Genomic DNA, 23,679 nt, shown 5'->3' on the forward strand with positions numbered 1-23,679 from the left:
ATAAAAATTTTTTTTTTCCTATTTCTAACATAAGATATATATTAAAATATTTATTTAACTGATTTTCGATTCTCGATTAATTAAAAATCGATACATATATCGATATTTTATAACTATCGTTTGTAAAAGCAATCTATAGTATGTATGAGTTTATTTGGAACATCAGTGAAATAACGAGTGAATTGAAAGAATTTCAATAAAAAAAGATTTTATATAAAATTATATAAAAACTTTAGAAAATAAATTTAATTCTTATAATGCAATTATAAATATAAATCTTTTATACTATATAAATAACTGTGATATATAAAAAAGCATTTATTAATATAAATATGTATGTTTATTTTTATATTTATATTAATATTGTCTAATTTTATAATTTTACAAATATACAAAAAACATTATTACGTAAACAAAAAACAAAAATAATACATATTTTCTATTGTGCTGCAAATAGGTTAACTCCACGATTTGAAATAAGTCAAACTGATACAGAAGTTGCAATAACTATTCATGCTCCATATGCCAATATTAAAGATACAGAAGTTTATGTTGATGCAACAGATTTTAGATTTTATTCCACACCATATTATTTAAGGTTAGTATTAATGTTTAATAATTATATTATATTTTATTATTTTTTAATAAAATATTTTTATTTCAGGTTAAAATTACCAGGGGAAATAGAAGAAAATGATTCATCATTTGGTTCATATGATTGTGAGAAAGGAGATTTCACTTTAAAATTTACAAAAGTAATAAAAGGAGAATATTTTGAAAATTTAGATATGATAAGTACATTGTTAGCTCCACCAAAGAAAAAAGGTACAATTGTACCTAATATTGAAGTAATTGGAAATCCATCAGCAAATTCTGAAGATATTAATGATATATCAAATGAACCTGATTTTATATCAAATGATGAAAATACTAATGGAGATGAATGGTATATGCATCAAAATAATGTACAAACTGTATCTCTTTTACCAACTTCTCCTAAATATGGATTTGCAAATAAAATATCTGGAGCATTAGCTGCTTTTGAGGTATTTTTAATAATAAGAATTAAATGTGTATATATATATATATATATATATTTATTTTTTTAATTTTAGTCAGCATGGATTAAGGAAATAATAGATCTTCCAATGCCAGATTCCACACCTCAATCTGAGAGAAAAAAATTACGAGAAAAACGTGAAATTTCAGATTTTAATGAAGAACATTATTTGGCAGATCTTATGCAACCAGATTGTATAGAACCATATATTTCATTTATTACAGAATGGGATACTTTAAAGAAAGAGAATGTTTCTTTCAATGAAACTGAAGTAGATCTATTAAAAGAACTTCCAAATAAAGAATATTTATTAAATAATGAAGAAACACATAAATTGCTTTTAGGTTTAGTGGATATTTTATTTGCTAGCTGTTACAATCACAGAACAACATTGGGAGAAAATACTGTTGAAAGTAGTTGGACTATTAATAAATTAAGTTCTACTTTATCTTGGTTTGATGTATGTAAAATTTAAAAAAAACAAATCTTAATTTCTTTATATATATTATTTTATATATCCATATTTTTAGGATTTTTCTGATTCAGAAGAAGTTATAAAAACTTGTTTTAGAAGATCTATATGTTATCCACTTTTTAGAAATTGGAAACTATCTATAAAAATTTTTGAAGATATAAAAAAAGTAATTAAGTTAGGTAAGTAAAAAAATGAATATAGATAGATTATGTAAATTATTTTTTCTTTTTTATGTTTAATTTTGTATCATTAAATTAAATTTGTAGGTAAAAAATATATCATAAAATGTTTTTGTGAAATACATAACTTATTTAACAATTCATGTGAACCACGATATATATTAAATCAACTTTATATAAAAGATTACCTAATTTGGTTACAACAAATTAATGAATCTTTGATAGAATCATTAGAGTCTCTTATTATATTTTTACCTTCTAAAGAAGATATGCAACTTGATTTAACAGAATTAGAACAAGCAGCTTATTCTGTCCAAGAAGAAGATCTTATTATAGAGAATTCAATTCATGAAATAGTGGACCAAATGGATGAATTAACAGTTAATGACAATAACGAAGATAAGTAAGTGTAATATACAAAAATATCTTATAATTTTTATAAAATTTAAGGCTTTATTGAAAAATTTTATATGTCTCTATGTTATATGATTTTATTTTAAAGGCCAAAGACTATATACTACATTAAAGACAAACATTCTTTAAAGTATTTGTAAGTATTTTATTCGAATTGCTTTGAATATTGATGATTTTATTCCCTAATAAAGCTTTTTCATTTAAATCTCTCAATAAATGATATAAATATTTGTACATATTATATACATTTTTATCCGAAATATGCTAATGTAATGTACTAATTAAAATGCACTTTCCTTTGATAAATCACATAAATATGTTCAATAAATGTTGAACTGTTAACTTATCATCAATGATATGTAGCAGTAACAAATTATCATATTTGCACATTGCGCATGGATGATATGCACAGTAAAAAATATTTGAAATTTACTAATTTTATCTTTTTTTTTAATAATGAATATGTAAATTATGTTTTATATAGATTATCGAGTTCAAGCGACAGCAGCGATACCGATTCTGAAACCGATTCAGAAAGTAGCACTTCAAGTACCACTACCACAAGCAATAGTAATAGTTTAGATTCAGACGATGTAAGTGAATCAGAAGAAATTGTAAATGAGGGTATTTAACAGTACCATGTAAAATCTTATTATATGTCTATCTTAAAAGATCTGTTACAAAAATCTTTGTAAAAATAATGTTTTTGAATGTTTTTATTTTACTTATAATATATAAGTAAAATTTAAAAATTTTATAATTCTATATCTTTTATGTCTTCATAAAAATATTTATACGTAAAATTCTTTATAAGATATAAATAAGACTTCGTTTCATCTCTCTCTTATAATTATTATGTAATTATCTGTATAGACATGTACATATTATTTATGCAGTATTCGTGTAAATTCATGTGATTGACTTATTAAAGAATATAATAAATCCACGTTAATAATTTATTATAATGTTCGATTAATCTTCGTTGTATAAAATTATCTAAATCATCGTTATTTTTAATATTCATATCTGAATCAATTATATTGCTTGGTCTTAATAAGGTACTTTCATTATCAAAAGTATTACTAACATTATTTTCTGTATCATCTGCCTAGAAATATTTTTAAAAAACTTATTAATTATAAATGAAAATTATCAATAGAAAGTAATCAAATTAAATTAAATTTTCAAATTACCGTAACATAATCATAATCTGTAAATTCAATATTTTCATTTTTATTATTGAATTCATCGTCGTCAATAGTTTGCCAATAATCTGCGATTTCTCCATATACTCCTGGACTTTCATTTACGCTACTTACATATTCAGTTAATTTTTTATCATCTAACATTATTGAATCTGACGTTTTCAATACTGTTGGCTTATCGTTTTTAAAATTAAAAAAGGTCTGTGTCATTAGAAAAAATTTATTATATATATATATATATATATATATATATATATATTTTATTATCCATACTGTACCTTTTGATTAGAAGTTGAAGTCTTACTATTAAAATGATCATGGTAATCAGGACTTCCTGTTTTCAAAATTAAATGTGTATATTTTTTGAATGTTCCATTTTCTTCATGCAAATGCGGAGCGTACAATATAATACGTAAAGGTAAACTTTTGTCTTTTTGAATTTGTAACTCTTCGTACTTAGTACTTTTGTTTACTATTTAGTGAAAAATAAACATTTGTTTAAAAAAGTAAATTATACATATTTATACATTTTAATATGCAAAAAATATTTTTTAATCAATATATTAATATTTGATATTTAATAAAGTACCTTCTTCTTTCTCTATTTTTGTATCTCTTAATATATTTTCCGATTCAATTTGTTGTTCTTCAAGATGTCTTGATAAATCAGTATTTAAATCGTTCGTCTTGGGATACGAATGATTATTTCCATTTATATGTTTATTTGAAAAATTACAATCTTGTGTTTCTTTATAGGCTTGTGTCGTTTCGAAGTTCGATATTATACGTGTAGTTGATATCTGAGTTTGTTTTTGTTCATACGATATTTCAGAAGTTATTTTAACGTTCTTATCTGTTAAAAAATTGTTTTTTCCTACATTCTCATTTTTTTTCATATTTTCTGTCGTTTGAATTACTGGCACTTTAGTTGTAATATCATAAGTTGTAATTTTATAATTATTTGAATCGAAAGGAATGACAGTGCTCGTGTATTTATCATTTTCAATTCTTGTTGATTCTTCGACAGGCATAGTTGCGTCAGTAAATATTTCTGGTCTTATATCAAGATTTTTATTTATCTTCTTCTTTTCCGAATTTATAGTTTTTAAAAGATAATCTCTGTAATCTATCGATTCGCGTATTATTGACGATTGTTCCTATTCATCGGCAAACAAATATATAAGATTTTCTTAAATATATTTACACACTTCTTTTTATATATACAATTAAATTAAAAATATGTATATAGATTATAGAAGTATAAATATGTTTAAATTATCCGCTTACATAACAAGGACCACATGGATCATCTTTATATGTAGAAAGTATGGCTGCTTTAACATAAGGAAAGTATAGTATACTCCAAGGTACAATAATCTGATAAGTTATTTTTCCGCAACTGTGATAACGATAATTCATATTTTAATAAAACTATAAATATCGTATAAATAAAGTACGTATGTGTAAAGTACATAATCATTTTATAAGAGAAAAAAATAGACATTTCTTAATTTTTAAATATACACACACACACATATATATAAAATTGTGTCAAACTTACTTGTAAATTAATTATATTTCACGATTCGATATAATTTGAATTAAACGATTAAATGCTCACCGATCAATAATTATCACTTCATCTTTCGAAGCACGAAAACTTTTCCAAATACCCAATTCGAAAGTATCTTGAAGAAAAATAATCCCTTTCTTTTCCTTTGCAATATCACTAAATATCATTTTATCCAAGCTTAAAAAGTGTTCGGATTCCTGTATATTTTTAGATATTTCCAACCACGCTTTTATCTCCATACTATTTTCTGTGTCATCTTCCGGCAAATCTGACGGCCGCGCAACCATGAAGAGCAAAATATTTGAAAATCCAGACTTTTCTAACTGCTTCTTTAATAATTCCAACCTTGTATCAAATGATTTTTTAATAGATATCATATCAAAAAATATTATTTCCTATTCTAATATCAAATTATTTTTTATTTTAATTTTTAATTACTTCTCTTTCCCTCCCCCTCTTTCTTTCTCTTATAAATATTTAAAGTATTTGAGTTAACAGAATTGTTGCTAAATGGACCAAAAAATATCGATCATTATTTTAATTACGACTTACATGACGGCTTGCCTATAACTGTAATTCCACGAGGGATCCAAAAACGCGAACACGTTAACGTGCCCCAATTGATCTTTTCGTAAATTCGTGGCACGGCATTGCTCGATATATCCTCGATTCTCTTGCGATTCCTTCGATTGTCGGAAATGACGAAAAACATCGAGCAATCGCGGCATCCTTTCGTAATCCTTCCCTTCGTAAGTTTCGCAATTTCCAATTATTATCATCATCGTTGTTATCATCGTCGTCGTTATCGTGATTACAATCGAAATCCACATAATTTTCGTTCACTTTCTCCGCTCAGAATCCGTTCAGTCAGGATGAAAAATCAATTGGAGAAATGATCGATCGCTAAATATAAAATGTTTGCATGAGCAAGAGAAGAAAAAATTAAAATATCGATAATTATTTCGTAACACTTTGAAATAATAATCCGTGTAAACAACATAAAATTGTTAAACCGGTCGTGAAACTTGGCACGTCACGCCGATCTTTGGAAGATGTTTGTTATCTGAGCGTGGGGGCCGATAAATCGTTGGAAAATCGTTCACAATTAAGCTTGTGAAAATACTAAGAATTCTAAATCATTGTGCAATCATTGACGGCCGATGTGTGCGCGTGGCTTCTCGCGATTTATTATTAGCCAGAAAAAATAATTTACGTAGCATTGATGCGATATGTATGCGGGTCACACGGAAACTGTAAGCCTTTTTCTGACCTCACATGTTGCTGCCGCGTACCACTGTTCAACATTTCTCCTACACGTGACATAAACATGACACCCTTCCTCAAACATTATCACAAAGAGACACATGGAGGCTGATTTGTAAAGAAAGAACAGGCTGAAAATTTTATTCAATATTTTAATATACAATGACCATAAAAATATTTGTCCATGTATTTATTACAATATTTGTTAATTAGTTAGTATATATTCTATTGTATAATATATTGTATATATATTTCTTCTGTAAGAAATTATTAATATTTTTCGATCTTTTAAATTTTCTTTTGGTCTATCAATTATTTGTTAAAAGAAAAATTATTAAAATGACCAATGTTAAGAAATGTTTAAAGTGTTTAAAATACATTATGATTTATAATTATTCACAGAGCAGAGAAAGTTTTGTGTCGAATTTAAGTAAAATTGCAATCAGTAGCATTCTCAATACTCTTCAGTTTAATTCACTATCGTGATCTATTTTCTAATTTTTTTCATTATTTGTTTTAATATTTTCAATGTGAAACTGGTATGTGAGGCAATTCAATTGAATTTGTTAATAAATCAGTCGAGATCGGATAGATGTGAGTGTATGAACACGTGTGCATAGTACAAGTTGAACAGAGAGTCCCTTGTTCTCAACTTTTCAAAGCTCGGACACGATTTAGACAGTTCACACGATATTCCTCGAAGCAGTAACAGTACAGTTCAAAGTACCGACAGTCGATCTTTCGATCTTCTCATACGGTGTGTTTTAATAATAAAATTATCGATAAAAAATAAAATGTAAAATAGTAACTTTTTCGTTACGTTTGGTAAAATTTTTTTGTATTTGAAGCAATTTTTTATTTAAGCCCCGTACCATTACAATTAATATTTAATACATTAAGAAAAAAAAGATATATTTTTATGATATGTGCAAACGTCGAAGAAAAAGACTCTACAGAAAAATTAAGAGTAAGTTTAAAATATTATTGACGTGAAAAAATTTGATATTTCGGGACTGAAGCATTTTGTGAAACATGTCTCGAAAGTATCGGCAAATATAAATCCTACATTACGTGACGAGTTTTATATGAACGTTAATTGCAAACATGATCAGTTCAATCGCGAGAATATACACGTTAATTTGCTTGTTGATATATTTATTGACTACGATTGCATTTTTCGATGGAATTAACCGACTTGATAAGTTGAAAGAAACGTATTTTGAAGCGGCTGAAGAGAATGAAGAATGGACATCACTTCTTAGCTTCATTAACAAAAGAAGTGTAGATCGGCATAAATTAAATGCCAGCTTGGAGAATGTTGAGAACAAGTTCAGGAAAAAAGCCGACATTTTATCGCGTATTTTAAAAACCCACATCGATCTTTTAAGAAACGAAACTGATAAGGTAATAGAACATTAAATTCATAAAGCTTTTATCTTAACAAATTGAAAATAATAAATAGATATTTTTACAAATGTAAAATTTTATGAATGAGAATAATAATATATATTTAAAAATAATAAAAATTTGTATGAATAAATTTTGAATGTTTTTATTAGCAAAGAATTATGTATGCAAGTAAAAATTTATTAAATTTTTAATATTAATATTTAAACATTTTTCTTCATGATATTATTATTATATTTTCACACAATGAAGATTATTTTTTATTTAATTTAAAATTTTCCCTAGGTGGAATTAGTGTTTTTGGTCGATTCTTCAGGATCAGTTGGATCAAAGAATTTCCACAGTGAATTAAATTTCGTAAAACATGTTTTGTCCGATTTTCCTGTGATTCCTTCTGCAACGAGAATCGCGATTGTGACGTTTGGTGGAAGAAGACACATCAGACGCAATGTCGATCAAATATCTCGCACTAATGAAAATGATAACAAATGTTATTTGTTGAATAAGCAATTAACTAACATTAGTTACACTGGTGGTGGAACATACACGCGTGGCGCGCTTTTAGAAGCTTATGTAAGCGTTTTAAATTTCATTTTTTCTTCAAAATTTAGATCTTAGATATGAATGATAAAGAAAAAATATAATATCATAGTAATAAAGATAAAAAAATAAATGAAATAAATATTTATCCATTAAAATGTAACGATATTATTTATACTATTATTTTTATTTAAAAAATGAAAGAAACATAAGGTAAAATGTGCTAAATTCAAAATTGCATTAAAACAAAATTCAAACTACATCTTGAACACTTCTTGAAATTTTAATTTGAACTTTTAAATGTTTGATAAAATTATATTAGAGAATTCTCGAGAAAGCCCGATCGAATGCAAAAAAAGCAGTGTTTCTTATAACCGATGGATTTAGCAACGGTGGTGATCCACGACCTGCGGCGAATCTTTTAAAAGGTGCTGGTGCAACGATATTCACTTTTGGAATAAGAACAGGAAATGTTGATGAATTGCATGACATAGCCAGTTCTCCTAAAGACACGTATAGTTATTTTCTCGATAGTTTCACGGAATTCGAGGCATTGATACGACGAGCTTTACATCGTGGTAAGAAGAATCGTATCAAGAATTGTATAAACAATTTGAGCAGATATTTATCGAAATATATTTATAATAAATCAATCTTTATAATTGTCAATTCCTTTTAAAGGATTAATTTACTATTTTTTTTTTTCCATCACAATAAGCAAATGACTCGACCGTTTATATAAACGTATTTATTTATACAAATGAAATAAATTTCGTACCATTTCCGTTGTTACAGATTTAAAAACGGGCAAATACGTACCAGTGACGTTTCCAGATAATTGTAATCTTTTATGCAGGAATATCAGTGATGTCGGGAACGAAAAGTGTTGCGATAATTTCGCGACTTGCGCCTGCGGTACTGTGACCGGTCATTACGCTTGCATTTGCCCCACAGGCTATTTTGGTTCCGGTTTCAAAGATTCTTGCCATCGTGAGTTTACTCAAAACATTTTTCCATTGACTTCTAATCAATTTTCTATCTCTTTATGTGAAACTCAAAGAAATTTTGTTTAATAATAAATTTATTTTAATTAAATTATTCAAATTTATAAACTTTTAATTATATTTCAATCTATAATTGTTAATATCAATTACAATCAAATAATTTTTTTATATAAAATAATTTTAATTTTTCTATCATATATGATTATTATATATTACATAAAATTAAGAAAATATAAAATCTTATGCATTTAATAAAAATGCAAACAATAATATTGCAACAATAAACAATTGTATTAAAAATTTTAATTATTAAAATGCATTAAAAATTTTATTATCATTATAAATTCTTTTATCATTTATGAAATAAATAAGTATTATTTATAAAATTTAATATTATTTTTAAAAAAATATTCATGTTAAAAAAATTAATAAAATATCAAAATAAATTTAAGATGAATTATTGTTTTCTGAAGGAACCATTATTAAATCGATTATCTTGAATTCTATTCTAAATATTAATAAAATTTACTACTCTAGTTGCGTAATACTTATAAAATTCATAAATGCATAATTAATTTTTTTTTTTTTTAGCTTGCCCAAATGGTACGTACGCATCTGGAGAAATTTCTGGTGATTTTACGTCAATGTGCATATCGTGCCCTGACGTAAATCACGTGACTATAAAAGTACCTGCAACTTCAGTTGAACATTGTGTTTGTGCTTCCGGATTCACCACAGATGGAAATAAATGCGAGGGTAATTATAAAATAAAATTCAATCATTAGGAAATTCATTATTTCATTTATTAATTCTATATTTTACCAAAAGTATCCTATACCCGCACCAACAGTAGGCATATTTTTGGTTAATGGCGTTACATCCTTAAGAGGATCAGGATATTGTGATATATAAGTTCCATATTTTTCTAATTGGAATTTTGGTTTTATTACAAGCCAACCATACTAAAAGAATATTTTATTTATTGATAGAAAATTCATCATAAATTAAAAATTATGATATTATATTTTAGCAATAAAAGATTAGATAGAGAACATTTTGTTGTTGCTTTTACGAAGATGCATAATGAAATAAAGAAAAATGTATTTAAAATCTAAGTAATTTTGTTCAACAAAGAGTTATATTAATGAATATTAAATATTTAATATTATTATTATAATTTTTTCTTCTATTAAACATTATAGTTATTTTAACGAATAATAATTTATTTTCTAATTCTATTATTATTTCTTTTCTTTTCACCATAAAAAAAAAGACAAGATTTTCTTGGTTACTTACTAATTTTATAATTTAATGAAAATTATATTGAAATATAATTGTTACCTCGCTATTTGTAGTAATTGGAACTGGTAGACATGTTTTTCCCTCTTCTGAAACGAATGGTTCTGTGGCGATAATTATCTGCTTTTCTTCGCATAATTTCTCTATTTCTTTCTTTAGTTTTCTATAAAATCGATCATTAATAAGAATTTATTGAATTATTATTTAAAAATTTTATTAAATTATTTTCATGTACATACAATTTTTCATCCAATAACCATTCGTATTTCTGATACCATTTCATTCGTAAATGTCTTACTTTTTCCACTTCTTCGGTTAAATTTTTATAATTAGCTACAAAATCATGAGGTTTATTGCTTCGCGGATCCATCGTTTTCTTTTTATATCTTAAATAAACAATTAAATTCTTTAAAAATTATAAAAACATATTTGACTCGTTTGCAATGAAGTTGAAAATGATAAAATTATCGAATACTAAATTGTATTTTAAAAACAAAAACGAAGCAATTAAATTTTATAATATTGATATTCCTCAATATTGCATTAATATTATAATATACATAATACATTATATTATATTAATTTTTATTTTTTTAATTAACAACTTTAATATTTATAAATATTAAAAGATTAATTAAAATATCAATGATAAAATTTAATTTTTCTTTTACATTGAGGATCTCGTAGATATCGCTTAATATTTATATAATTCTATGATGTTAAAATTGTATCTGCGTTTAGCTTATATTTTTCTTCTTTGATTCTATCTCTTATTGTTCTTATTTTTATTATTATTAAATTTTATTATTATTATTAAATTTTTATTATTATTCAAATTAATATTTCAAAAATTATTTTATATTTTAAAGATTGATAACTTATCTTTTTTATTCTTTCACAGTTGTAACATGCCCCAAATTGAGACTTCCTGAAAACGGATATTTGGTGAAAGCAAGCGCGTGCAGTAACGTTATCCATGCCGCTTGTGGTATAAGATGCAGAATCGGTTTCTATCTCACAGGTGACAGTATCCGCCTTTGCGGAAAGGATGGTAACTGGTCTGGAAACGAGCCGAAATGTTTGCGTGAGTCTTCAAAATTATTTTTCTTTAAATAATTTGTAATTATTTGTTTGTGGTTATTTGAAAAGGAATAGATATATATTATGTTTGAATAGCCAAGACTTGTCCGGCACTTCGAGTCCCTGCACATGGACGGATACGTTGTCAAAACGATGAAGATCATCATTTGATCAAAGAAGATACGACAACATATCCAATCGATACACGTTGCCAATTCAAATGTGAAACTGGTTATCAACTTCGCGGAAGTAAAATCCGCAATTGCTTACCTCTGTCCCAATGGGATGGTCTTAAGGCTACGTGTAAAGGTATATTCTTTGTTGTATAGAAATATAAATTTAAGAATCCTCAAAATTTCAAAATCTCACATTCCAATGTCCTTTGAAATTCCCAAAATTTCTCAAGATTTAATAAGATTCAATTTCAAAATTCTTATAGCCTTAACAAACTAAGGTTTTATAATTCTAAAATTATAATTTATCAACAATTATGTGAAGTTTAAAAGTTTTATATCTCAAATATATCCTTACTTATATATATTTATGTATATAACTTATAGCAATAAAATGCGAACCTTTGAAGCAAGTTACAAATGGAGAAATTTTGCCCGAAAATTGTTCTGGTCCAGGAAAGGTTGCATTTGCAACCAATTGTACTATAACATGCAAAAAAGGTTTCGTGCTCGAGGGACCACATTCTAGATATTGCGGTGGTCGTTCTGGAGTCTGGACACAACGTCGAACTGTTAATCGTTGCGTAGGTAATACGATACATTCATCCATTATCTTAATTTGATTAAATTTTTCTAAATGATTACAATTTTTTTTCTTTTTTCAAGATAAAACACCACCTTCGATAACTTGTCCATCCGACATTATCGTTGAAAACGTCTCAGGGAAGAAATACGCTTATGTAAATTGGACAACGCCAAATGTGACCGACAATGTGGATAAAACACCCACATTATGGAGCAAACCATACATTAGTTTTCCTTGGAGAGTAAAAATTGGAATACGTACAGTGGTGTACATGGCGCAAGATTCATCCGGAAATAAAGCAAAATGTAAATTTAAAGTTAAAGTTCTTGGTAAGTTGAGTATTCTATAAAACAAGATTTCTTTTATAACAGCGATTTTTATAAAATCTCAGCGAGATTTCAATTATAATATGAACATTTCTGTAAATATAATGTATTATACGTAAAATAAATTTCTTCAGATACTGAACCACCAATGATCGAGAATTGCGTAGATCCTCCGATTTTATTTACGGACAATGGAATTGGAATAAATAACGTAAGTTGGGATGAGCCTGGTTTTCACGATAATTCCAAAACACCCGTACAAGTAGAGCAAAATTATCTTCCTGGTGAAAATATGTTTCCAATCGGTGTAACACAAGTGGTGTACAATGCTATTGATAAGTATGAGAATAAAGCATCTTGCGTGCTAAACATTACTATAAAAGGTATTACATTAAGTTCAATTAATTTAAATATATTTTATATGCTTTATAGATAATTTGATTTGATTAATATTAAGTAATTGATGTTATATTTATATATATATATAAAATTATAGAAAAATAATAAAATAAGAATAATAATTTTCTGTTCTTTCAGACGCCTGTGAAGAAATTCCAAAGGTGTTAAATGGTCATTCAAAGTGTCATTCATCATCGATAAATGAAACCAATGAGTGCTCTATAATTTGCAATGAGGGATATGGATTCGCAACTGAGGAATCAAATCTCAGCATTGTAGAAGATATATTATTATTAAAATGTAATAGAAGTATATCAAATTGGTTTGAAGATAGTTATATTCCTGATTGTTCAGGTATATGATTATTTTTTATGATTATTAATTTATTTATTCAAAAATTAACTAATATTTTATTTTTTGTTGTTATTACAGAATCGACAATTCCTAAAACTGTATCCCAAGAAGGAAGTATTATATTAGAAGGAAATGAAACTAATGTTTGCGATAATTTAACAACCCTTCGTGAAGTAAGTATTAATTCTTTATTAGTATAATTATATATTTGATCGTATAAAATATCGGTTTTTATCGTTATTTAAATTAGCTGAGTGAATATATTACTGCCGATTTAAGATCAATCTTACTCGACATTTGTGGAAATGATATCGAATGCAATCTTATTACGTTTGATCCTGAATGCGAAGGAAATATTCCATCATCGGATACAGTTTATTCCAATATGTTAAGAAAACGAAGAGGATTTAATTATGACAATATTAACAAAAAATCAGAACGAGATGCCAAAATGAAAAACAAAACGAAAATGAGAAAGAAAAAAGAGAAAATTGAGATTAAATTCAGATTTTTAGGCAAGTTGTCTTTTAAGTAATACTATTAATGAAAAGTATCGTTATAAAAGAAATTTTTGATAAAAATTTGAAGCATTTCTGCATTGATAATCTTTGAACATAATATATCGTTTAATGTAGGAAAAATAATCGACGAATATTTGGATAATCCACGAGAAGGTATACAGAAATTGAAAGAAAAACTGGAATCGTTGTCAAAATCTGGAAAGTTAAACTTGTTAAATAATAAAACCAATGAAGAAATTGCGAAACTTGCGTTAAATTTACATGTGATTTTTAAAAATTTTGAGGAAGTTTGTGATCCAGGAAGCGTCTTAAGGAAACACAATTGCGGTGAATATGAATTAAAATTTTCTTCATGTTGGAAATTATTGAAATCATTCTAATCATGTTTATTTAAATTTTAGTAAAATGCCCATTAGGTACATTTTTTTCTTCCTCGAATAAAAAATGCCAATCATGTTCTTTTGGAGAATATCAAAATTTAACTGGATCTTTAAAATGTAAACGTTGTCCTAAACATACTTCGACGAAAAAGGTTCATTCAAAATACTTACGAGATTGTATAAGTGAGTAATTAATCTACTTTTATTTTTTACAAATATTTTTTCTTCTCATTTGTTACAAAAATTATTTTTCATTAAAATTCAAATCTATTATAATTTTTTTATTATATAAATTTATTCACACAAATATTCATATATATTGTTTCCATTTAGACTTATGCAGGCCAGGATTTTATTCTCGAAAGAAACGTTATTTAAATATAGGATTGGCTCTTGAACCTTGCCTTATGTGCGAAATTGGATTTTATCAACCAGAATATGGTCAAACACACTGTCTATCATGTCCATCTGGTACCACTACCAAAAATCGTGGAACTAAAAGTATAAATGATTGTCTACCGTTTTACAAAATCGAAACTAATATTTGCGACTCAGACTCATGTTTAAATGGTGGAAAATGTGTACAAGAAGAGGATAGCTTTAGTTGCGAATGTCCTGACTATTACGTTGGTAATTATTTAATTTTGCATACGTAATTACAAGTTCTTCTTATTAAAAAATAGTCTAAAATATTATAATTATATATAAAATTGTGAATATTAAATATTAACATTATTATAGGTTCTAAGTGCGAAACATTTCGAAATCCTTGTGACTCTTGGCCTTGTTTGAACGAAGGTATATGTAACGTGGAAATTTATACAAACAGTACAATATTATACACTTGTACGTGCAAAAATGGATATTCAGGTAGCAATTGCGAGGTAAAGCAATTATTATTTATTAAAAATAAAAATAGTCTGGATAGAAATAAATTAATAGAATCTAAAATATAGCTATACATTGATGAATGTATCATTAATCCTTGCCAAAATAATGGCACATGTATAAGCACAGAAAATGATTACGCATGCGAATGTAAGAATGGTTTTGAAGGTATATTTAAAAATTATTTTACATGTGTTAGTAAATAATTAATTTAAAAAAAAGAAAACAGAATTTTTTTACAAAAAAATGTATTATTTCTCAGGAGAATTTTGCGAAATTGTTGTCGATTATTGTAATTCTTTACCATGTATGGAAGGATCAACTTGTCGCAATATTAACGAAACCTGGCAATGTTTTTGTAAACCTGGTTTTCTTGGTCGTTATTGTGATCTATTGCCTTGTGATTGGCTACCGTGCAATGAAAATTCATATTGTGTGAATATCGAGGAAGAAAATGCAACGAGAATGAGTTACAGGTGACTACAGATAATAAATTGTTTATTATTATTAAAAAAAAATTAATAATTTCTTCATCATTAGATGCGAATGTATTGATGGTTACACTGGAGAAAATTGTACTACAAAAATTGATCATTGTCAGAATCACTCGTGTTTAAACAATGGAAAATGTATTAATAATATTTTAAATTACACATGCATGTGTCCTATTTTATTCACAGGACGTCATTGCGAGATCGGAAAGTATAGTCTTAATGAATATTCTTTATCATTTTGTCTTTTTGCACAGATTTTAAAGATATTTAACAATTAAAAAACATTTTATGTTGATTGATAATTTTTTCTTAAATAACTTGCCGTTTCTTTATAGAATTGTCATCCGATTATGTGATACATTTCACCAAATCGGGAACTACAGATTATGTCAGTATGAAAGGTCCTACGAAAAATTTGTTGAAGGTAATAATCAATATTAGGCGATAATATAAATAGGATTAATAAATATAAATTAATTTATTTGTATTTTATTAGTTAACTGCGTGTTTGTGGCTGCAATCGAAGAATACATTCAATTATGGCACTGTGTTATCGTATGCTACATATTATTACGATAATGCATTCACTTTGATCGATTATAATGGGTAATAAAATATCTTTTCAATATATATTAAAATATCCTTGATTCATATAATAAAGTATTATTATCTTGACTTTTTAGATTAGTAATATATCTCAATGGCGAGAAAATAATAACTGATATTAAAGTAAATGATGGCCATTGGCATTTTGTTTGTTTCACTTGGGAAGCAGAAAATGGTTCTTGGAATATATTTATCGATGGAATTTTAAGAGACAATGGCATTTATTTAGCGAAAGAAACTTCCATCGAAGGTAATTAAACATTTTACATACTTTAAAAAATAATATTTTATTATTTAAAAATTGATATATATTTTTTTATATTATTATGTTCATTTTATTAACTATATTATATTAAAATGACAAAAAAGAAGTTTTTAAATTATATAGGTAATGGAACTTTTGTGATTGGACAAGAACAAGATCGTATTGGTGGAGGATTTTCAGAATTAGAATCCTTTTTGGGAAAATTGACGTTACTAGACATTTGGAGTACAGTTTTGGCAGCAAAAGATATCAAATATTTACTTAATACCTGCAAGAAATATCATGGTGACATAATTGCGTGGGCACAAGTGCAACAACACATTCATGGTGACGTTACAGTAATTATATTTATATTTTTTTTTTTTAAATAAATGCTTTATATTTTAATCAAAATTCTATGATAAATTTCATATTTTTTCTAATATTCTTAGATATTAAACAGTCCATTTTGTCGTGGCTGTCCTTTACCAGTTGTACCATTTAAAGGTAATATAAATGTTAGTGAAAATGCATCGAATATCACTTATTATTGCGATAATGGTTACGTAGTTCGATATCATGGTAAAGAATACCGATCTTTGAAAGTAAAATGTCTCAAGCAAGGACAATGGGAAGGATATTATACACCTATTTGTACTAGTAAGCTGATTAATATAATCTCTATAATTAATGATTTTTTTTTTATTATATATAACTTAAAAAAGGATATACTTTTTCAAGTATATGATGTTAATAAAAAAAAATTTCTTCATTGGAATGGACTTATATATATTTAATTAAAAAAAATTTTATGTCAAAATAAATTATGCTAGTTAAATGTAAAAAAAAATCTTTATTTTATCTTATAGTTAGGATAAAATAAAAAAATTGATTTGAAATTAATTATTAAATTAATATTTTAATTATTTTAATTAATAAATTTAAATATTTTAAAATCTTGATTAATTCATACTTAAGGAAGAAAATGCGGATTTCCGGGATATTTTCCACGAGGTCGCATACATGGTAAATCATATTTATTCGGAGATGAAATACATTATTCTTGTTTAATTGGTTATGAACTTCGAGGAAATCCTCGTAGAATCTGTAACGCTGATGGAAAATGGAGTGGCTTACCCCCAGTTTGCATAGGTAAAAATTGCGGTCTTATAATTACAAATTTTAATGTTTTAATAATTTTAATAACTAATATCTTGACAATTATCTATAACAGGAAAAACATGTAAAAATTTACTGGCTCCAGAACACGGAGATATCGATTATGTGATAGAAGAATACGAAAGAGATGATCTTTCTATATTACAGGTATGATTTATTTGTAAATACTGTGAGAATAAATAATTTTTTAATTAATTAAATGTTATTCACCCAAATAGGTAGGGCAACAAATCGAATTTAAATGCGATCTTGGGTATCGCTTAATAGGTGAAAAATTTTTAACATGTTTGGAATCTGGAGTATGGGATTATGAAAGACCTACTTGTGTAACTTATGGATGCCCAATACCAAAAGAGTAAGAAATATACTCTTTTTCAAATTATTATAATTTTGTAATAAATAAATAATCTATATTATTTATAGGATTAAAAATGGTTATATAATTTCTGAAAATTCGATTAATCTACATGAAACTTTTATTACAAAACTTAATTTACAATCGATAAATGATACATTCAAGAAAAATTATGATTTTAATGATATCGTTAGTTATTCTTGCCATCCAGGATATAAATTTCAGAATAATCATAATTTGTTAAATGAATTTAAACTTCAATGTTCAGAAAATGGTACTTGGATTGGATTTGTTCCTGACTGTGTGCCTTTAAATTGTCCTTGGCCCAAGAATATGAATAATGGTAAATTATTATTTAGAGCACGAAATAACGAAACTATTGAACTTTTAGAAAGAAAAACAGTATCTACTAATACGAATGCAGAAATATCATTAGAAGATGATATTATCAAAGAAAACCGAAATTTGATAAAACAATTTGTCATTGGTTCTGAAATATTAATAAAATGTGATGTAGGATATAAATTAATCGGCAATAAATCTAAAATTTGCACAGATAATGAAGAATGGTCATCTACGTTATCGTATTGTGAACTTCAAGAATGTCCATTTTTAAATCATCCACTTTTTCAAATCCTTAATAAAGAAATAGATCCAAATAATCATACTATTTGGAAAAATGGTCAAAATAAAATATTACATAATGACACTCATGAAAACTTCAAGCTCTTTGTGGAAGGGTATACTTATATGAAAAAAATTATTCTTAGTTGTAATAACAATGGAAAAATTAAATTTAATAATAAAAATATTCACAACTCTATTTCTAATTTAACTTGGATTTGTAATGAACATGCTAAATGGCAAATCATTGATACAGAATTAAATGATACTATCATTAAAATTTTATTTAATAATGGAATAGACAATATTTGTCAGACATTTATGTGTGCTTTAGTTACAGTAAGTAATGCAATTATTTTCTGAATTTAGATAAATTTGAAAATTAATATATTATTATTATAAAATTAATATTATTATTAGATTCCAGAATATAGTTATATAGTTGAGACAAATTATACAAGAACTGTTAATAGTACAATTACATTCAAATGTCATCAAGGCTATATTCTTGAAGGGAATGAAAAATCAGTTTGCTTTCCAAATAATACATGGTCTTCTATTCCTTTTTGTAAACGTAAACTATTCTAATTTTATTGCAAAATAATTATTTTTAAAAATTATTATTAATCAATAAACAAATATTTATTTTAGCTGTAATATGTGATAAACCTCCAAAAATTGCAAATGCAGTGATAATAGAAGATAATATTAAAATAAAAAATTTTACATTTGGTAATATAATTACGTATAAATGTTTACCTGGATATTTAATGTTTGGTCAATCTAATGTGAAATGTCTTGCAAATGGAAAATGGTCTAGAATATATAGCAGATGTTCAAGTTAGTATTAGCACATAATATTATATATATATATATTTTTTTTTGATTTGTTAATATTTATAGAACTTTCGTGTAACAAACCAAAACTTCCATTTGGTGCAACAATTCGTGGTCGTTCTTATTTGTATCAAGATCAATTGACATATGTGTGTCCTGGTGGTAAAAAATTGGGATTAATCACATGTCAGGCCAATGGATATTGGAGTGATCCACCAAATTGCAATGATAATTAACAAAAGAACATATTAATAAAAGTAATTATACGTATAAATTTTAATAAACCATCATAGCAAATTTATTTAATCATTTTTTTATTAAATAACGACAATTATTAAATCTTTCAAATTTTATAATTCTATTTCGATTTACGCATAAATATGTTTCCACAAAATAATGTTATTGTACAAGTGAAATTGTTCTATTAATGATGACTTTGAATATTATATATAATATATTTTATATGTACTTAAATATAATTTCAGATCAAATTAAAACTAACTTTGATTAATTATTATTAATAACTCTTTAATACTGAACATTTATGTTTTCTTAATAAGAAAAAACAATATATTATAGCATATAATGCTTAAAAAATATTGAGAATGTTATAGAATTAATAGTAATTTTTTTCAATATAATACAATACATAAAAAAAAATATAAATACATATAACACATTGATATATTGATAATTTATCACAAATACATATGTGATTATATAGTACACGGCTTCTTGATATAAATAGGATTTATACATGTATAAACGCACTGTATCAGAATAGTTGAGGAAGAGCAATGAAAGATAAAAACATGAAAATAATTTATTATATGAAAAATTTGAGTTATTTATATTTGTCTAATATTAGTATGATAAAAACGGAGCACCTTTATGATATTTAATTTGTATTAGCATGGCTACATTAAAAGGAATTATCCTTTTTTAACAAATTTTCATTGCTCAACATTAATTTTAGATTTATATCTAACATATTCCATAATTAACATAAAAAATTTAATGAAATATAATTTCATTCACTGAAATTTAAATGTTTATACTGGCTTTTAAAAATTTAATAAAACTAATTGTACAAAATTATTGATGTATATTCATTTAGAAGGAAAAAATATAAATACTATTAATCACTTAAAAAAAAAAAAAATACCTGAAAGCTTAGCCACACTAACATAATAATTTATCTATATTTTTGAACATTTTTCAGAGTTCTGATTTTGCACTATGAGAATATTTAGGTTTTAGTTCTTCAATTCGTTTAATAAAATCCGTTTTTTCTATGCAACCATCACATGTTTCATCCCAGTCACTTAAAATCTTCCTTAAATCACGTACTTTAAGTTTTTTCAAATCAACAGTATTAATATCAATTTGTTTTTCTAAAATTAAATAATAATATTACATTTTAAATATCAGAAAAACAATTCAATTCAATAACATGAATATTTAAACATAAAATTAATTAAAAATAAACATACCATATCTCAAATCACATATTTGAGAATCTTTTTTTTTCAATTTTTCACATATTTTATTTGCAGGCATGGACCAAGATATAGGTTTACTCAATTCACTTAAAATACCTGTGGCAGATTCTTCTAGTCCACCTAAATAATAACACTAAACAAGAACAAAAATTTAATTCATTTATACAACATAAACTATATATTATATCATAATATATCAAATATTGTTTCATTGATTTATTACATTAATTATAAATAAATATAAATACTTACAAATCTATTTTCCTTAGATTTAGTACCTTTACAAAATTCTTTAAATGCTGCTTCTATTTTTTTTGTATCTATTTTCACATCTTCACTTAAAGTATTAACAAATCTTTCCACAGTATTTATACATACTAAAATATTATGAAATTTAGAAAATCAATCAACTCAAATTAAATAAAAAATTAAAAAAAATAATAAAAAAAAAATAATTTACCTTCACATTCATCATTTTTCAAAGCTATGACAGTATATATTAATCCAATAACAATAGAAAGAGTTAATAACACTGAATTATTCATTTTATTTATTTTCTGTAAAATAATAATTTTCCAATTTTATTTTTTAATTTCGTAAAAGAATCTGACCTTATATAATTTAATAAAAAAGAGCTTATAAAGATTTATTATCAAATAAAATGAATTTTTTCTTACGAAATAATTAAATATACAGATTAAAAAAATTAGTTAAATATATTTTTTCTATTTAGATTTAATTATATAATCTTTTAAAAACAAATATTGACATAAAACTATTTTTATTTAAAAAATTTATTAATTTAGGAATGAAAAAATAATAGGAATAAATAAAAAAAAATAATACTATTTTTAATAGGTTAAAACATATAATAACGAAATGCAACTTACATATTATTGTGCTAATAAAGTAATTTTTATATCACGTACAATATATTCTTAAATTGTAAAATAAACACACTAAAACTTTTAATTCATTTACTTTTTATTATAATGAAATTCTTAATTTAACTACATAAATTTAATCCACGCTTTACTTTATACACGTTGGATTCTGTCAAAAGCCCGGAATCCCAGCTGGCGCATTCTGATTGGTTCTAATATACCATGACTCACATTTAATATCGTGCTTTGTGATTGGTTGATATGATTGTTAAAAAAGAAAAAGGAGGATTGACCGATAGAGAATATACATATAAAAAACATATATATATATATATATATATGCAAAAACGAAACTAAAAAAACATATGTATGCAATATGGCGCCACGTAAAGAATTTCGATTTAACCTCAACTCAATTAAAATATCAAAGAAAAATACTAAAAATTGGTACGAAAATTATTTAGATTGGCGAAAATTCATTTCGTTATTCACAGATCCAAAAAAATTATTTTTGATCGGAAGACTATTTATTATTTTGGAAATTATTGTGAATATATTAGTTATCGAAAAAGTACCATATACAGAAATCGACTGGAAAGCTTATATGCAAGAAGTTGAGGGCTTTTTGAATGGAACATTGGATTATTCAAGATTGAAAGGTGATACAGGACCATTAGTTTATCCTGCAGGATTTGTTTATATATTTTCTATATTATATTTTATTACGGATCATGGAACAAAGATAAAAATAGCACAATATTTCTTTGCAATTCTCTATATCGTGCTACTTATGTTAGTTTTCCGAATTTACGCGAAAACTAAAAAAGTTCCTCCATATATTTTGATAATTATGTGTTGTACATCTTATAGAGTTCATTCTATATTTGTTTTAAGACTTTTTAATGATCCATTTGCAATGATATTGTTATTTGCTAGTCTTAATGCATTTTTAGATGATCAATGGTATTTAGGTAGTATTTTTTACAGCATGGCTGTGTCTATAAAAATGAATATTTTGTTATTTGCACCAGCACTTTTCATAGCTTATATATGTAATTTAGGAATGATCAAAACAATAATGCATTTATTCATATGTGCCTTAATTCAATTAATTTTAGGTTTTCCTTTTCTCTTTCATAATCCATTTGCATATATAAAAGGTGCTTTTAATTTTGGAAGAATTTTTGAATTTAAATGGACTGTAAATTGGAAATTCTTACCAGAACATGTTTTTATTCATCCATATTTTCATATATCATTGTTAATCTTACATATATTAACTTTAATGTATTGTATACCAACATGGATAAAATATATGAAATCCTATGCAAAATTAAAGTATATGGAGAAAAATTTACAATCTCAACTAAAAAAGAAAGAAAAAATAGATATGTCTACAGTGAGTCAGTTGTTCATTTTTCCAATATTTGCTTCAAATTTTATTGGTATGACATTTAGTAGATCATTGCATTATCAATTTTATATATGGTATTATCATACATTGCCATATATTGCATGGTGTACAGATTACAAGACTGTAATAAAATTAACTATTTTGGGTATAATAGAATTATGTTGGAATATTTATCCGAGTACCATTTTTAGCAGTATTTCATTACATATATGTCATTTGATATTATTATTTGGTTTTATGAATAAGAAATGTACTAATGAAAAAAGAAAATAAAACTTTTGATACAATATATTTTTATATACTTTCTTTTTCATTTTTCCTAATATTGATTTAATTTAAAAAATTAAACACAGTTTTTACTTTCAACTTAGATTTAAAAGAAAAAAATGTTTTTGTTTTATTAAAATTTCATTA

At 25.3% G+C, this 23,679-nt stretch overlaps 6 protein-coding genes across 11 annotated transcripts; 3 read left to right on the plus strand and 3 right to left on the minus strand.

Moving 5' to 3' along the window:
- The first annotated feature begins 121 nt into the window (after positions 1-121).
- LOC551431 (protein SHQ1 homolog) lies at positions 122-3,093 on the plus strand. Of its 2 annotated transcripts, XM_623824.6 has the most exons (8): positions 122-334; positions 458-598; positions 665-1,046; positions 1,116-1,520; positions 1,591-1,714; positions 1,802-2,117; positions 2,217-2,264; positions 2,613-3,093. In XM_623824.6, coding segments are annotated over exons 1-8 (1,566 nt in total). In that variant the 5' UTR covers positions 122-332; the 3' UTR covers positions 2,761-3,093. The 2 variants fall into 2 exon arrangements, with proteins under 2 accessions (XP_623827.3, XP_006564149.1); XM_006564086.2 differs by lacking the exon at positions 2,217-2,264.
- LOC100577712 lies at positions 2,967-8,956 on the minus strand. 3 transcript variants are annotated; one of them, XM_006564083.3, is made up of 8 exons: positions 8,936-8,956; positions 5,459-5,809; positions 4,955-5,251; positions 4,621-4,732; positions 3,923-4,490; positions 3,612-3,805; positions 3,322-3,507; positions 2,967-3,236 (listed from the first exon to the last, which is right to left on the minus strand). In XM_006564083.3, exons 2-8 carry the CDS (start codon positions 5,734-5,736, stop codon positions 3,054-3,056), a joined length of 1,818 nt encoding a protein of 605 aa, XP_006564146.2. In that variant the 5' UTR covers positions 5,737-5,809; positions 8,936-8,956; the 3' UTR covers positions 2,967-3,053. The 3 variants fall into 3 exon arrangements, with proteins under 3 accessions (XP_006564146.2, XP_016768033.1, XP_006564147.2); XM_016912544.2 differs by having other exon boundaries at positions 3,322-3,534; XM_006564084.3 differs by having other exon boundaries at positions 3,059-3,232; positions 3,322-3,534.
- On the plus strand, positions 6,707-19,962 carry LOC100578434 (sushi, von Willebrand factor type A, EGF and pentraxin domain-containing protein 1). 3 transcript variants are annotated; one of them, XM_006564081.3, is made up of 33 exons: positions 6,708-7,573; positions 7,862-8,149; positions 8,439-8,694; positions 8,912-9,106; positions 9,712-9,876; positions 11,321-11,503; positions 11,596-11,808; positions 12,060-12,260; positions 12,339-12,587; positions 12,719-12,967; positions 13,122-13,337; positions 13,416-13,510; positions 13,588-13,852; positions 13,973-14,185; positions 14,260-14,421; positions 14,572-14,868; positions 14,980-15,122; positions 15,195-15,294; positions 15,389-15,602; positions 15,667-15,824; positions 15,956-16,044; positions 16,117-16,226; positions 16,304-16,476; positions 16,615-16,829; positions 16,923-17,130; positions 17,449-17,622; positions 17,705-17,796; positions 17,868-18,004; positions 18,073-18,347; positions 18,561-18,967; positions 19,049-19,202; positions 19,280-19,468; positions 19,532-19,962. In XM_006564081.3, the coding sequence occupies exons 1-33, from the start codon at positions 7,274-7,276 to the stop codon at positions 19,699-19,701; spliced, it is 6,555 nt and encodes a 2,184-aa protein (XP_006564144.1). In that variant the 5' UTR covers positions 6,708-7,273; the 3' UTR covers positions 19,702-19,962. The 3 variants fall into 3 exon arrangements, with proteins under 3 accessions (XP_006564143.1, XP_006564144.1, XP_026297325.1); XM_006564080.3 differs by having other exon boundaries at positions 6,707-7,573; positions 18,073-18,967; XM_026441540.1 differs by lacking the exons at positions 6,708-7,573; positions 8,439-8,694 and having other exon boundaries at positions 8,012-8,149; positions 18,073-18,967.
- LOC102653636 lies at positions 9,892-10,855 on the minus strand. The gene is made up of 3 exons (XM_006564079.3): positions 10,659-10,855; positions 10,462-10,582; positions 9,892-10,082 (listed from the first exon to the last, which is right to left on the minus strand). Exons 1-3 carry the CDS (start codon positions 10,787-10,789, stop codon positions 9,939-9,941), a joined length of 396 nt encoding a protein of 131 aa, XP_006564142.1. The 5' UTR covers positions 10,790-10,855; the 3' UTR covers positions 9,892-9,938.
- A 169-nt stretch (positions 19,963-20,131) lies between the features above and the next one.
- On the minus strand, positions 20,132-22,050 carry LOC552645 (mesencephalic astrocyte-derived neurotrophic factor homolog). Its single transcript, XM_625020.6, has 5 exons — positions 21,858-22,050; positions 21,428-21,524; positions 21,220-21,344; positions 20,959-21,100; positions 20,132-20,859 (listed from the first exon to the last, which is right to left on the minus strand). The coding sequence occupies exons 2-5, from the start codon at positions 21,510-21,512 to the stop codon at positions 20,684-20,686; spliced, it is 528 nt and encodes a 175-aa protein (XP_625023.1). The 5' UTR covers positions 21,513-21,524; positions 21,858-22,050; the 3' UTR covers positions 20,132-20,683.
- A 56-nt stretch (positions 22,051-22,106) lies between these two features.
- On the plus strand, positions 22,107-23,554 carry LOC724399 (lethal(2)neighbour of Tid protein). The gene has a single exon (XM_001120233.4). It carries the CDS (start codon positions 22,228-22,230, stop codon positions 23,536-23,538), a length of 1,311 nt encoding a protein of 436 aa, XP_001120233.1. The 5' UTR covers positions 22,107-22,227; the 3' UTR covers positions 23,539-23,554.
- The last annotated feature ends 125 nt before the right edge of the window (positions 23,555-23,679 follow it).

The sequence above is a fragment of the Apis mellifera genome, linkage group LG6 (genome assembly GCF_003254395.2).
Source record: "Apis mellifera strain DH4 linkage group LG6, Amel_HAv3.1, whole genome shotgun sequence".
Lineage (NCBI taxonomy): Eukaryota > Metazoa > Arthropoda > Insecta > Hymenoptera > Apidae > Apis > Apis mellifera.

Excerpts from the sequence above, each read along its gene's own strand:
- LOC100577712 (XM_016912544.2), bottom strand. The coding sequence starts at position 5,736 with ATGTGGATTTCGATTGTAATCACGATAACGACGACGATGATAACAACG. Across the intron at positions 4,491-4,620 it reads ATCCATGTGGTCCTTGTTAT|GAACAATCGTCAATAATACG; the intron begins GTAAGCGGATAA and ends GCCGATGAATAG. Across the intron at positions 3,535-3,611 it reads CTTCAACTTCTAATCAAAAG|ACCTTTTTTAATTTTAAAAA; the intron begins GTACAGTATGGA and ends CTAATGACACAG.
- LOC102653636 (XM_006564079.3), bottom strand. The coding sequence starts at position 10,789 with ATGGATCCGCGAAGCAATAAACCTCATGATTTTGTAGCTAATTATAAA. Across the intron at positions 10,583-10,658 it reads TGGTTATTGGATGAAAAATT|AAAACTAAAGAAAGAAATAG; the intron begins GTATGTACATGA and ends TCGATTTTATAG. Across the intron at positions 10,083-10,461 it reads CAATTACTACAAATAGCGAG|TATGGTTGGCTTGTAATAAA; the intron begins GTAACAATTATA and ends ATATTCTTTTAG.
- LOC724399 (XM_001120233.4), top strand. The coding sequence starts at position 22,228 with ATGGCGCCACGTAAAGAATTTCGATTTAACCTCAACTCAATTAAAATA.
- LOC551431 (XM_623824.6), top strand. Across the intron at positions 1,047-1,115 it reads GAGCATTAGCTGCTTTTGAG|TCAGCATGGATTAAGGAAAT; the intron begins GTATTTTTAATA and ends TTTTAATTTTAG. Across the intron at positions 2,118-2,216 it reads AATGACAATAACGAAGATAA|GCCAAAGACTATATACTACA; the intron begins GTAAGTGTAATA and ends TTTATTTTAAAG.
- LOC552645 (XM_625020.6), bottom strand. The coding sequence starts at position 21,512 with ATGAATAATTCAGTGTTATTAACTCTTTCTATTGTTATTGGATTAATA. Across the intron at positions 21,345-21,427 it reads GAAAAATGATGAATGTGAAG|TATGTATAAATACTGTGGAA; the intron begins GTAAATTATTTT and ends ATAATATTTTAG. Across the intron at positions 20,860-20,958 it reads AATATGTGATTTGAGATATG|AAAAACAAATTGATATTAAT; the intron begins GTATGTTTATTT and ends ATTTAATTTTAG.
- LOC100578434 (XM_006564080.3), top strand. The coding sequence starts at position 7,274 with ATGATCAGTTCAATCGCGAGAATATACACGTTAATTTGCTTGTTGATA. Across the intron at positions 14,422-14,571 it reads ATACTTACGAGATTGTATAA|ACTTATGCAGGCCAGGATTT; the intron begins GTGAGTAATTAA and ends GTTTCCATTTAG. Across the intron at positions 18,005-18,072 it reads GGATGCCCAATACCAAAAGA|GATTAAAAATGGTTATATAA; the intron begins GTAAGAAATATA and ends TATTATTTATAG.